The 15,000-nt window shown below is 29.4% G+C and overlaps 2 protein-coding genes and 1 long non-coding RNA gene across 8 annotated transcripts in view; 1 reads left to right on the top strand and 2 right to left on the bottom strand.

Annotated features, from left to right (window-relative positions):
- Positions 1-9,943, top strand: part of LOC118439639 (uncharacterized) — a 20,326-nt gene extending 10,383 nt beyond the window's left edge. Inside the window, exons 3-4 of one of the 2 annotated variants that reach the window (XR_004837615.2) lie at positions 7,652-8,472; positions 8,803-9,943. This is a non-coding gene — a long non-coding RNA (uncharacterized LOC118439639). The remainder of the gene's footprint in view (positions 1-7,651; positions 8,473-8,802) is intronic. The other variant, XR_014981813.1, reaches the window with a different exon arrangement.
- Positions 1-11,029, bottom strand: part of LOC118439632 (lamin) — a 12,597-nt gene extending 1,568 nt beyond the window's left edge. For both annotated transcript variants that reach the window (XM_035861444.2, XM_035861443.2), the window contains exons 1-7: positions 10,217-11,029; positions 2,424-2,736; positions 2,023-2,315; positions 1,711-1,905; positions 1,322-1,559; positions 904-1,125; positions 650-754 (exon numbers count right to left, since the gene is read on the bottom strand). In XM_035861444.2, coding sequence (XP_035717337.1) covers positions 650-754; positions 904-1,125; positions 1,322-1,559; positions 1,711-1,905; positions 2,023-2,315; positions 2,424-2,736; positions 10,217-10,638 — 1,788 coding nt within the window. In that variant the 5' untranslated portion in view covers positions 10,639-11,029. The remainder of the gene's footprint in view (positions 1-649; positions 755-903; positions 1,126-1,321; positions 1,560-1,710; positions 1,906-2,022; positions 2,316-2,423; positions 2,737-10,216) is intronic.
- Positions 11,030-12,980: 1,951 nt separating this feature from the next.
- The window catches only part of LOC118439631 (ribosomal protein S6 kinase alpha-5), a 61,613-nt gene continuing 59,593 nt past the window's right edge, over positions 12,981-15,000 (bottom strand). For all 4 annotated transcript variants that reach the window (XM_035861442.2, XM_085655062.1, XM_085655061.1 and 1 more), the window contains one exon: positions 12,981-15,000. This exon is cut by the window's right edge and continues 949 nt beyond it. In XM_035861442.2, the coding sequence (XP_035717335.2) occupies positions 14,357-15,000 (644 nt within the window). In that variant the 3' untranslated portion in view covers positions 12,981-14,356.

Below are 15,000 nucleotides of genomic sequence, written 5' to 3'. Positions count from 1 at the left end.
AAAAATTAGCCTGAAAAGTGTCGAGAAAAAAAGAAAGAGTAATCGATTTTTAAGATCACGTAAAAATTGATCTATCATCTATAAATATAATCTTTAATCTCTCGACAGTTTAAAAATAGAACAAATAATTGGAATTTCTTCGTTCTTATCCATAAGAATTTTTAACAAGCTACTGTCAATATAGCCACATTGTCTTCTTCTCTTTTTTTGTTTTTTCTTTTTTTTCTTTTTTTTATTTTGGACGTCATTCTACTTCGTGTACAAACAAAAAATGATCTATAACAAATTTTTCAAGACTGTTTTCTTTTTTCTTGTCGACTGTTTTGTTCTTTTTTCTTTTTTTTTTTTTTTATTTTTTTTTATTTTTTTATTTTCATGTCGTATTAAAAATTATAAAAATATTGATTCTTGACATCACACACTCGTTCCAATAAAAATATACGAAAGTGATAAAAGCTACTTGATTGTGCATGAATAATTTTTGTCTCAATGAATAGGTTAATGTTGACTAGCTTAGTTTAAAAAAAAGAAAAAAAAAAAAAAAAGAAATGAAAAAAAAAAAATACAAACAAACCAGATGGATGTATGTAGTATATATATATATATGAACTTATCTGATATCACATATTCACGAGATATTAATTCATACCTGCTGGTGATAAAGATCTTCCGCAGGTCGGAATCCTAAACTTTCTCTATGTCGCGATACAGATGTGGACAATTGTTGTCTTTTTCTTTCAGACGTTGCCATTTCCTATTTAAGAAATCAGAAATATATATATATATTTGTTTTTTTTTTTTTTTAATAATCATATATGCATGCGCAAACTGGATCTGAAGAAAATGTTAGAAGAAAAAATAAACAAGAAAAAAAATGAAAAACGTAAAAGAAAAGAATCATACTTCTGATTCATTGTTTAACAAAACTGTAGTCATATTTTCGGCAATGAACCATTTTTGACCCTTCATAACGATATTGGACGGTGGCTCGTGCGTTGCACCGATATCGGCCGACCATACAGTTACACTTCCACCAGCATCTAATTTTGCAGTTCGATGGAATTTAAAAAGTGTTTCTAATGTTCCAGCTTTGCGAAGAATTTGCCAACCACTAAGTCCGATCTCCTAATGACACAAAAGGGAAGAGAAAGAGGGAGGGGGGGGGGAGAGAGAATGGAAGGGGACAAAAAAAAAAAGAATTGAATTATTATTGCAAACCTTCGTACAATTTTATGATCATATTCATATTGGTATAAAGTTTTATAAATTTTGGAAAATACAATTTTTATTATAATATATTCATATATTAATTAAAACTTACTTTGTTACCCTTGTTAGTAAGTTTTACGTATCGGCCTTGAGGATCAGCTTCTGTTATCTCAATATCACCCCTAGCTGTACCACTGATACTATAGTCACTACTACTACGTTCTTCACTTTCCTCCAATAACGTTCGCTTCCTCTTTCCACCTCTAAGAGGCGTTTGTCTCGCTGGAGTACTTCTACTGCTACTCTGTACCACGCAACTGATACCACTTTGTGATGGCGTTATATTTAATCTGCAAAGAAATAGAGAAATAATTTAATTTAATTTAATCGGTACTCCATGACGCGCACATCACTCAGGCAAAATCTTTCTATTTATTTTTTCTATTTATTTATCTTTCTATTTATTATTATTATTAAGAACTATTCTAAAAGTATATTTACCTAGCTTCCTCGGATTCTAACAATTTACGATATGCAGCAATCTCCAAGTCAAGAGCAACCTTTATATCCATTAAATCTTGATATTCTTGTAATTGTTGAGCCATTTCATCTCTCATTCGAGCTAATTCCGCCTCATATGCGGCTATATTTTCTGTATATCGAATACGTTCGTTCTCTCGCAGACTTTCCAAATCCCTATAAGAGAAATATTTATTTATTTTTTATTTTTTTTTTTTTTTTTTTTTTTTTTTCTAATTAATATTTAATATAAAATATAAATCTAGAAAGATCTATATTATCGAGAATAAATACCGGATTCTTGAATTCAAAGCATTGGTAGAAGCCTCAAGTTCGTTGATCCTTTGCTTAAGAGTATCAATTCCAGATCGAGTCTGTCTCAATTCCTCGATGGCTGAGCTAGCTGCATCACTATTACGTTGAGCATGAGAAGTCAAGTTTTTGATCTTGTTCTCATATAATAATTCAATCTCCTCACGATTGGCACGCATCTGTGCCTCATATTGATCACGTAATTCTTGCAATGACTGTTGTAATTTTGCTTCATATTGTTCGGCCAATCTTCCATCAATTTCAGAGATTTCAACCTAATAACAATAAAATATAAACACGTTAGATATATGTATATATATGTATATTTTTTTTTCTTTTAATAAATAAAGAATAAATATTTAAACCTATATATATATATATACCTGTCGCCTCGTACGCGTTTCAGTAAGCTCCTGCTGATAAACCTGATCTTTAAAGCTAATATCCTCTTTAAGACTTTGAATATGATTTTCAAGATCGATACGTTGTAATGTTTCTTCCTCGAGATGATGGCGAGTATCGTTCAATGCCGCGTTCAAACGTTCGTTTTCCTTTTCCAATTCTCTATCCTTATCCGTAATTTTCTTACGTTCGGTTTGACTTTGAGTTAATTGAGATGTCAAATCGCTGATTCTAGCCTCGCATAAACTCAAATTCCTTTCGGCTATTTGCAAATCCTTTGTCTTCTTTTCCAATCTGTAATAATAAAAAAAAAAAAAGTAAGAATAAGAAAAAAAAAATATATATATATATACATATAAATATTTATCATTATTTTAAAAATCTCATGATCATTCTCATGATTTTCTTCAACCTATACTATAATAATAAAAAATAAAAAAAATATATATATATGTATATATTTAATAAATATTAAAAGAGACATATCGTGTCGTATACGCACAACTATTATTAAAATAGTAAAATTGCATAAAAAAATGATTTTTTTTTTCTTTTTTTTTTTTTTTTTTTTTTTTCAAAAATAAATATATTTACTTTTTTCGTCCCTTAATTTTTCCATTATTACATATCGACAATAATTTTTATATCGTTCAAAGCAAAAATCCCTGAAAATATTTCAAAATGAAAAAAGATATATTAAGAGTTAAATTTTATAATCATTATTATATTATTCATGGTACATACTTATGTTTATTTAAAAATATTTTGTAAGATTGATAATCGATGATATTTAACGTATCATTTTCAAAGAAAATTCTAAAAGACACGTTTCTAATACTCCCCTAATTTCCAGTTAGATACCGGGAAGCTGATTCTTAAAATAAAAGCGCTTCGTAGAGGGAGAAAACTCGAAATATCGTGTTTCTCCATTCTTCTCGACTTAGATATCTCCTATCTCTCTCTCCCTCTCTTTTTTTCTTTCTTCCATCGTTTTAGATTAGATCTAATTATTAAGATATATCATTGATATATTTCTTGCTTTCTTTCTTTCTTTTTCTTTTTTTGTCTATTCTAAACTTTAACCATTTGATTCAGAAATCATTTAATATTTAAACGAACAATATTAATTTTTTTAATTTTATTCATATTTTCAAACTCATTCCTTTCTTGACTTAGTCACAACAGTACAAACGGGAAATTACAAACCACAATTAAAGAATTTCCTTTAGATTAAATTTAATTATTGATAAAATCATTGACATAATTTTTTCTTTCCTTCTTTCTTTCTTCTTTCTTCCTATTCTAAACATTTACCATTCAGTTTCTAAAAAATTTTGACTTTTGAATATTAGTTTCTTTTCTTTTCTTTTTTTTTTTTCCTTCTTATTTTCAAATTCATTTTTTTCTTGACCTTATTAGTTATAGAAGAACAGAAAATTACAAATCACAATGAGATATCTCGCAGAATTAATTATTGGATTACCTCCTTTCTGTTCTGAAGTTTATGATTATATAAATAATTCTCAATAATTCTATGAATTGATAAGTGAAATATTAAAAAAAAAAAAATAATAAGAAAAAATTTTTTTTAAATACAAATAAAAAGTAGTAATAAACATAAGATTTAATTAAATAAAATAAGATTAAATAAAACAAGAATCATTGATAGCATATTATAACTTTGATTACTCAACAATATTGACCCGACGTTATATCAAAAATAAAAAATAAAAAAGAAATATATATATATATATATATATATATATATATATATTTCAATGAGAATTTTCTAATTCTTGCATTGTACGAAGGCCACTCTTTTTTGCCGATCGTATCTTGAAATCCTTGGACTACTACTCGAAGCAACAATTAATAATATATATATATATATTGCGTGACTATACAGGACAAGGTCGAAATCTTTTTATTCTTACGAATGAATTGAGCGACTACGTCATCCCCAGAAATCGTCCATTTTTATTTCATGCATATCTTCAAAAAAGAAGAAAAAGATGGGAAGAAAAGTAAAAACAGAGAGAGAGAGAGAGAGAGAGAGAGAGAGAGAGAGAGAGAGAGAGAGAGAGAGAGAGAGAGAGAGAGAGAGAGAGAGAAATTAGAAAAAAAGAAATTGTGAAACTAAAAACAAAATGCTTTTTATCTTTTCTTATCTTTAGAATATTCGAAATGAATACGGCTAACAAACCAGTTTGATTGCTTAAAATCATTTACATACATATACAGCTCTATTCCATCACGTCTGTCGCTATCAAATGTCAAGAAAAAAGTTGTTAAGATAGTAATGGTGAGAATATGATGATGGTAGTAGTGGTTTAATGGTAGAGTAGTGGGGGACGAATAAACTTGCCCAGGGGACAAAGAGAGAAACTCGCGTAGGAGGCTCTCAACGTCTGGGTCGCTTTCATTTATTTAAGTATTTCGAGTTTGGAGTCTTGAGAAGAATGTCAAAAGAAAAAAAAAGAAAGAGAGAGAGAGAGAGAGAGAGAGTGAAAAATAGAAAAATAAAACGACACATTTCAACAAAAAAAAAAAAAAAAATTCATCGCACGATACCGTTTGTTAACAAATAATTAATAAATTAATAAATTAATAAATTAATAAAGCTTAATATACATCATAAAAAAAAAACAAAAGAAAAAAGAATAGAAAATACGAAAAAAAAAAAAAAAAGAGAATTAATTTCTACAAACTTTTTATCGAATACTACAAAATAGCCCTTGTAATCGCACGTAATTTATAAATTAATAAATTAGTACAAACAAAAAGAGAAAAAAAGAAAACAAGAATTATTTTTCTTATTTTCTTTTTCTTCTTTCTTTTTTTTTTTTGCGAAATTTGCTAAATTGTGATAAGTTGAAAAAAAAAAAGAAAAAGAAAAAGAGAAAGAAATATTATTCACAGTCAGAGAAACTCCAGAATCATATCGGTCAAAAGACATTTCACGAAGCCGACGAGAACCCAAAGAGCGAGTACTATACTCGGTTCGGCGCTATTTCAGACACGGAACACGACCCACATTGAGAATTTTATTTTCTACCATGGCGAACCAAGCAGTCTAATATTCGGTTTAACTCTTAACGGCCCGTAACCAAGGGTTACCACAAACCTCCTACAATACGAATTCTAATCAATCGAATTCGATCGAATTTTATTTTCATTTCTAATCGATTTTTCATTCATTATAAATTAATAAAACAAAAAATAAAAAACATCTGATTGTTCGAAGAAAAAAAAAATAATAATAATAATAAATCAACGACCTAACCTCAAATTAAAATTGAAAAAAAAAAAAAAAGAAAAAAAAAACCTTTTAGAAAAATTGTTCTTAATATATCATTTTTTTGTCCTCCAATTTTATAATTAGACATTATTTATTATGAATTTGATTTTTGTAAATACAATAATGGCGAATTTCATAGTAATCTGTATGCATGCTCGGTGCATACGTATATATATGCATACATACGTATAATGTTCTCTCTCAGTATGGGGTAAAAAGACCAACCGTTTTCATCCTAACATCTTGCTTTTCTAACAAACGATTGAAGTAACACACACGATGTTTATGCATGTATATATACCCACGCATATGTACACAAGAATTAATTTGCAAGTTCACAATTTTATTGTAATGTCACAAACAAGATTAAAACTAAGCACGTATATATCAATGACTCATATTTTATTCTTAGGCGGGAAAATAAAAAATTATCTTCGTAATAGAAAGAAAAAAAAAAGAAAAAAGAAAAAATATCAATTTATTTTTTTATATTAACCATTTTAGTAAAAATTAAATGGTTTTTTCTTTTTTTTCTTTTTTTGATAATTTTGTTTCATAATTTTTGTTCAAATTTATCTCTTAATAAATAATAATTATACATACATCATTCATACATTCATTCATAGAGGGCGCCATAATTACTAGCATGAAACGTTTTTTTTGTATTACTATGTCAGTCATAATAAAAAGAAAAATTAGATAATAACATTTTATAATGTTAGATTGTGGAATTAATTTTCATAGTAAAAAAAAAAGTGTGTCAAATTTAAATTACGATAATTTGTCCTTTCCAACGACCGTTAAAAATCTTTGCCTTCGACATTCTTGTCGATGAAGAAACCGGCCTGTTAGTAGCTTTCCCGTTGCCGCGATCAATGGCCTAAAGGCCAACGGAAACCTCCTTCTCTTTGACCGTCTCTTGCAATGGCCGGAATCGACCTATGATGTCAGCAACAATTCTGTAAAATTTTTCGATTCCAACAAAACATAATACTCGCATTTTTATTTTCCATGTCACGTTTTGTAGTCCTAAAGACGTACATATGTACTTGAACCCTAAGAATAAAATTCATATGAATTTGGCATATTATCATCGCCCAAAATAGTTTTCATCGATAATAAAAGATGTCCAAATTTATTTATTTATTCATTGAATTTTTCTTCTTTTGTTTTAATTTATAAAAATATATTTATATTACACACATATAAATATTATTCTCGATAACATATCATTAAAAATAATCAAAATATCTCATTAAAAATAATGAAGGTTAACATTAACATCAACATACTATTATTCATTTCATTGGTTTACTCAGTCGCGTGACAAAAGGGAATAATAAACGCAATGTAATTGGTCAAACATATATATTGTAAAGCATTAACGAACATCATAATTTTAAAAAAGAAAAAAAAAAAAAAAAAAAAAAAAGAAAGAAAGAAAAGAAAAACGAAAACAAAACAAAACCAAAAAATCACGTTATTTCCATTTCATATTTATTCTTCATTTTAATAGGTTCTGACTTTAGAACTTCGCTCATTCGTTTTAGAATGCAAAAATAAAAAAAAGAAAAGCAACGAAAAAAAAAGAAAAATAGCGCTTCGAATGCTCGGTTGAATGTATAGTATCGAAACGCCATCTATAAAAAAAAAAAATATACATTAAATGATAACGAATGAAACGAGGCTCTCAAACGACATTTAATAGAGAGCGAACTAAAATTGTTTAGATGATTTTACGAATTAATCTAATCTTTGTCGACAGTTTTTAGGTTACTTTTTTTTCCCCCTTCGAATTGATTCATTCTGTATATACACTTAAATTACTTTCAAATATGACATCTATATTTCAATTGCATTATTTTGTTTATTAATCGATCTTTATAGTATCTGATATCGAATTCGTTATAGATAGTCTGCATAATAAAGAAAATGGCGGAGAGGCACGAAGAATTTCTTAATAAAACCTGTTCACATTCAATCGAGGACACCATCATCGTCATCGTCACGATTTATTCTATCGAACGAAGAAATGACGTCATGCTTCGTGCCTCGAGAAGCGTTCTTTACGTTCTTTAAAAACTCGTATTCATTTAAATCGAACGTTCCCTTTAAGGTGTAGTAGCTCTTTAGCACAGGAAAAAAAGGAAACAAAACAAAATAAAAAAAAACAAAAACAAAAACAAAAACAAAAATCACGAAACACAATCGATCGATAGTTGTTACCTCCTGTAACATTTTACTGCAATAATCATCATTTCTTGTAAATTTGTTATTTCGAGAGATACACGAGGTTAAAGATGAAAATAAAGATGGCGTAAACGTTGCATATTTGCAATTGAACAGTTTCTCGTTGATATCATTTAATCTGGCTACGGAGCTACGACGAAATTCCGTGATCCAAATTCGACGAATTAAAATCTAAATGAAAAATTGACCTTCGAGGTTTCATCGCCAAAAATATCGTTTCTCGATGAATAACAAAGATAGCTAATCGAAAAAATAAAAAAAATAAAAAAGAAAGGGGAGAGGGGAGAGAGAGAGAGAGAGAGAGAGAGAGAGAGAGAGAGAGAGAGAGAGAGAGAGAGAGAGAGAGAGAGAGAAGAAAAAAGAAACAAAGCAAAAATCGTCTTAGCGATGGATCTTGTAAAAATGTACATTTAGAAATTCTTATACGCGTTCAACTTAGCAATTGAAAAACTATAAGTTATAACTTTTAATAGGACAACAATGTAAATAATTAATAATGTTTTCATTTAATAATGCAATTGATCCGAGATATGTTTGAAATAGATATCAATTAGATTTATTGGAATGTCAAATCTGACGCCATGTTAATATCAGTCTATTCATTTTTAATCTTCAAAAATAAACGATTTAATCGGGCAAAAAATATGTATAAACTACATATCTCGGAATATGAGTGTTTATCTTTTATATTATATATATATATATATTATATATATATATATATATATATATATATATATATATATATATATATATATACAAGTATCATATAGTTTGCTTCGGCCGTCGTGTAAAAGAGTCAATGTTTTTAGGTCAGGGAATACAGGAATGAGTGAGTGCGCTGACATCATCGTATAGTAGTAAGAGTGACGCAATCGTTCGTAGTAACGTCACGTTCTCGCTTGAACGAGACCTCGAAATATCGATTCTACCTCGAGTTGTAATCGATTCTCTCGATATATAGTCGATTGTGTTTGGACGCTTACTCACAATATTTCAACATCCATTATTATCACGGAACTACTACGGAGAAGATCATTTTACCCTTTCGGGTATATTGATTTTCCATAAAAAAAACCTTGAAGCATCCTGCTGAAATATATTTTTCTCTTCGAGCAAATTCTCTCCCTGTTACGTATTAAAAAATATACCATTAATATATATATTTTTATCATTATTTATTCTAACAAATTTATATAAAATTATCATGGATAACAATGATCGAAGTAATTAAGCTAAAGAAAATTATTGATCCACGTGAAGTAATGTGCTTTTAGCATGATATCGTAACATAAACAAGATTGTATCTCTCCTCTGACCTTTTTTAACCGCTTTACTAATTTCTTACATATAGAAATGTTAGACATGAGGATTAATATTGATTTATAATAGACGAATATTTTTCAATAGCATAAAACGTGTCATTTCATTCTCTCTCTCTCTTTCTCTCTCTCAAAAAAAAAAAAAAAAAGAAAAGAGAAAAAGAACTCTCCATATTGTCTACGATAGTTTCAAAGTAAACAAAGTAAGTTTGCATCTAAGTGTTAAATTCATTAAAACTGAAAAAATATATATATATATATAAAACATCTTTCTAAAAAAAGTAACTATAGCCTATGGGGAAAAAAAAAAAGAAAAAAAAAAAAAAAAAGATGCTTACGAATGCCATCCTTTATGTTTCCAATCTACGTAGAATGATTTTTATAACCGATCCAAAAAAAAAAAAAAAGAAAGAACTAGTTGATACATGTATTATTATTCACAAAACATTCTTATACGCGGGTACATTAATAGACGGACACGTCGATGACCTAAACGATATTATTATAATGATACAAATAATCATAAACTATAGAATATCACGTAAGAGATCTAAAATGCTGATAAATCCATAGTTTTATCATGTCCATCTGTTTTATGATAAATAAGAACTTTTATTAAAAAAAAAAAAAAAAAAAAAAAATATTCTGTTTTATGGGACATAAAAGACAAAATAAAGAAAATAGAAATAAATTAAAAAAAAAAAGAAAAAAGAGAAAGAAAAAAAGGAAAAAGAAAAAAGAATTAAAAAAAAAAAAAAGAGAGAAAAAAGAAAAAGGAGAAAAAATGGTAAAAAAGTATGCACGAAAGTAAACATAGACACACACACACACACACATACACATAATATATATATTAACATAGATACATACATATATATATATATATAGGAAAAAATGTACTTACTTATTTTTAAATTCCTCGCTAGTATCCCACAATCGTTTGGTATCTATCTCGAGTTTGGCGCGTTCCTTTGCGGTATCGTCCAATAACTTTCTAGTATCGGACAATTCTTGCTCGTACATAGACTTTATATTGGAAACTTCCCGTGTACTTGTTTCCTGCGTAGTATGCACTTCCCGCGTGAGTCTTGAATTTTCGGCTTCGAGATGCCGCACCTTGTCAATATAACACGCGAGACGATTGTTCAGATTTTGTAAATCCTGTTTCTCTTGTAAACGAGAATAACGCGTTGGACTTAATGGACTACCAGGCCTTTGTCCACCGCCGATAGGCGTGGACGTTTGAGGTGGCGGTGGTGTTTGTACGCCACTCGTATTAGTTGCCGACGCCGTTCCAGACGTTTTCTTACTCGTTTTCGTAGACATATTTGTTTCTTCTTCTACTTCTACCTCTTCTACTTCTATTACTTTTTCTTCTACTTCTTACTTTCTCCGTCCTTAACTGAAGGACTTCTTTACGAATTAGAAACTTAACTTCTTTTATCCTTCGTTATCTGTCCTTCGTAAAAAAAACCTCGGTCGAAGCATTAACTTACTTTACTCGATAGCACGCGTCCGTGAAAGTTACCTTTTATATGGGGGACTTTTACCACGGCAAAGTCGATTTTCTACCACCACCACCACCACTACCACCATCAAAAGCCGCTACAACAAGAACGCCGACGACGACGACGACGACGACGACGACAAACGTGTCCGTTAACGCACAGATATTAAACCGTTTGCTGCGTGCTGACGCCAACACCGAGGCGACTCTCTTTCTCTCTCTCTCTCTCTCTCTCACGCGAATATCCCCTTCCATAACCAACAACGCGTATCTCTCTTCCGACCAATCGCGTAACACCATTTTCTCCATCTCTCTCTCTCTCTCTCTCTCTCTCTCTTTCTCTTTCGTTTTCTCCCTCTCTCTTTTTGAAGCTTCATTTAACGAACGCCATACCTATGGGGATTTTTCTTTCTTTAGCGCTGACCTAACGTCAGTATTTGTTTCTGAATGCTTCTTTTAGTACGTTCCTGATTGGTCGACGCCAAAATGTTCCGGCTTTTACTCGCTCTTCTTCTTCGTTTTTTTTCTTTTTTTTTTTCCCCTCTATTTTACACGTTTTCCATTACTATGTTTTATAGGTTAGAAATTTTTCCGGATCGTTAGTAAAGACTTATTATTCGTACGTATCAAATGTTTTAATTTAGTCCTACAATTTTTAATGTTTCTTTAAAATTTCTGCTTTTTTCTTCTTTTTTTTTTTTAATATTCTTTAGTTAGGGCGGGGGAGGAGGTTTCAGTGCTTAGCCAATGAGAAGAGAATTCTTACATTGCAGCGAATAAAAAGAATATGATTTCCATGCCGCATGCGCAGATTGCTCATATGATATGCGCCGTCTTTTGCTGGTGACGTAATCGGATTAGATTTGATTGGACATCAGGGACGTATAATTCTGGCTTTTTGATTTTTCAAATGAATTATTTCATCGTTGGGAAATTTTTTTTTTTTTTGTTTTTTTTTTTTAGATATACACGTATGTATACGGAATAGAGAATAATATTTTTAATATTAACAACTACAACTTTTGCACAATATACAGGAAATAAAAATCTTTGTTTCTTAAATTAATTAAATATTTAGGTCTGAGGTAATAATAAACATTGTTAGAAAAGTACATTATATAAATAAATATTGTATCATGATATATTTAACAACCAGTAGTAACAAAGGTAGGTGTCTCTTGTATGTATTTATCGCAACAGAACAGCACTCTTTATCGTATGATACAAGCTTGAATTTGTATATAACGTTGTATATAATATATGTGGTATATATATATATGTATATATAATAATATATATATATACATATATAATATATGCTCTTGAAGGATTTTCTTTTTTATACCGTAACAATTAGATATCACTAGAAAAAGAGAATCTGCTTTCGCTATTGTAACATAATAAATGTAACGCAATCATTTATTATGTTACATCGCCTCTGGATAACCAATTAAACTTACAATATTTAATGACTTTTACAATCCTAAATAGAAATATATATATATATATATATATCTTCTTATTTAATATTATTCTCTAATACAATGTTATATAGTAAATATATCATTTTTTTCTTTTTCTGATATATATATATTATATATATACAATATATATATATATATTATATATATATTTATATATATTTATAATTAATATCTATAATATTGTGAAATTACACAATTCGGTAGTAATTAGTGTATATACATAACTCCATTTCAATGTTACATACAGTTCTTTTTGGTCTTATAGAGCAGTGTTGCTTCAGTCGTCTTTGGTAGTAACGTCCATAGAATTTCAATTGTAATTATTTCGAATCAAAAACACAAGACGTTTTTCGTTAGCATGTCTGTTCCCTGAGTTGGTATACAACCTTTTCAGTCTTTGCCATTTATTACTTCATCTTTCACAGCAATTACCACACATCAGGTAAAACAGTCGTTATCTAAAGGCAATTTCAATAATACCTTGTGTATATGGAAAACTCTGCGTAAAAAATATAATATAAAGTAGTAACCCAACGTGACTATATGTACAAAAAAAAAAAAAAAAAAAAAAAAAATCTCTTTCGTTTTTTATTAGTTTTAAATAAGAAGAATTACATACTTGTACCAAATTCACAAAAAATCTATAAACGGAAAATTTACTAAATCAAAGTACTTTGTTTGGTTTTCTTCGTTTTCTGTTTTTTTTTTTCTTTCTTTTCTTTTTGTGTGCTTTTTTCTTTTTTTTTTTTTTTTTTTTTTTTCTTTTTTCCCCCCTTTGCTTTCTTCCGTTTCTTAAGAAATACATTGTATTTCTTTACGTTAATCGGCATACCTTTGAATAACAGTGCGAAGTATTTAATTTATAATTAAATATATTCACTCTTGTGTTCGATTAAACATATATAAGATTAATCTTTTCATAATGAACCTCTCATATAATTTGTAAACGTCTCATTAATTAATACGTTAAATTGAGAAGAAAACAGAGCACAGATAGAATGGTAAAAAATAAAGTACCAAAAAGATGTACATGTATGTAAGCGATACAAATATCATTATTAATCATGAATGATCCATTGGATCATAATTTTTTTTTTTTTTCTTCAAGAATACAAATCATTTATTTTATCATTTCCTTTGTAATGTCTCAACGGTTCTAAAAAAAAAAAAAAAGAAAAAAAAATAATAATCATCTTTAACATTTTAATCGATTTCTTATTGTTTAACGTGAAAGTTGAATGTTTAATGAGTTATTAAATAGAATGATTAACATCATCTTCTGTTCAACAAACAAACGTCTACTACATATATAGAAAATAAAATAATTTCGATTGATAAAATTTGTTTTGAACTCTTTGTAAACTCTTGTCAACATACTTCAAATGTTATCTTGCAATACATTCAACGCTTCACTCGATGCATTCATAGGAAATGGACAATTTTTATTGAGGCACATTTACTACGTATCTATCCTAACAACCCATAATGCATAGTTGACTTTTCGCTGATCACAGACAAGCGAAACTTAATTGTGAACGAAAAACGAGAAACAACAAAAAAAGAAGAGAAGAAAAAAAAAAGAAAAATACTCTCTCTCTCTCTCTCACACACACACACACACACACACAAAAAGAAAGAAAGAAAAATATTTTATATTATCTTTTTTTTTTTTTGCTAACAAAATTTAAATCGAAATAATAAAAACAGCAGGGATCTGATAACTATTGTATTAATCTAACAGAAACGAAATGATTTGACCCTGACCATAAAGATACAATGATAATATCCCCCTTTCCCTTTTGCAATCCTTTTTTTATACAAAAAATCCTTAGCAAGAACGTATATTATCTCTTGGTTATTCTAAAAAACATGGCATAAAATGAAACATATTTACAATAGTCTAAAAGACCTGTCTCTCACGCATTAGGAATGATGTAACATTTATAATATCTTGTACGTAATTCCCAAAAGGCAGCGCGCTATTACTTTATTGTAAAATGCATAGGAAACTAAGTGAGAATAAGACTACCTCCGAGACACGATGTAGGAAACATTACTCCACTGTGATCGTAGTAAAGCGTTTGGGCCGTTTACCAGCTTTTTGTTTTCGATGAACATTAACTTCTTTTTTGTCGGTATAAGAGGAGGATCCATATGATTCCATTGAGCTGTCTGAATTACATACATTTTGTTCTAATTTTCGTTTTCTCGATCTTGTAACCGGTCCATTTCTATTATTATTACTTTGATAGGATGATTCGCCGTCTAAATCGTTGTGTCGTTTATGTCGTTTAGTTTTTGAACATCCTTGTTGATAAGGATTGTCGTCGGTCATATCACGTTTGCGTCGTTTTGACTTTCCTTCCGGATGTCGATGATTATTTATCTTTGGAGAATTGGAGTCGGAGGAAGACGACAACGAACTCAAATATTCGTTTACTTTCTCCTCTCCAAAGTCAAAGGCAATAGGTTGAGCAGGTGATGCAGAAGTGGTTACGTTGGTACTCGTGCTGGATGGTCGTACCAATGGAACAGAAAGGGTAGAGGAAGTTGTCGATGCCGAGGAAGATACTGAACTAGAAGTCGAACGTTTGTGTAATTTACGTCTTTGAGCTAATTTAGCTCCATCCACTTCTCGTAAACGAAAACCTTCGAGTCTATCCGACGATGATGTAGGAAGACACGATGTAGTAGTGT

This window comes from Vespa mandarinia, chromosome 2, assembly GCF_050613455.1.
Source record: "Vespa mandarinia isolate Hongniang chromosome 2, ASM5061345v1, whole genome shotgun sequence".
Taxonomy (NCBI): Eukaryota; Metazoa; Arthropoda; class Insecta; order Hymenoptera; family Vespidae; genus Vespa; species Vespa mandarinia.
The sequence above is the reverse complement of the archived record's forward strand: the minus strand, read 5'-3'. Positions and strand labels throughout refer to the sequence as shown.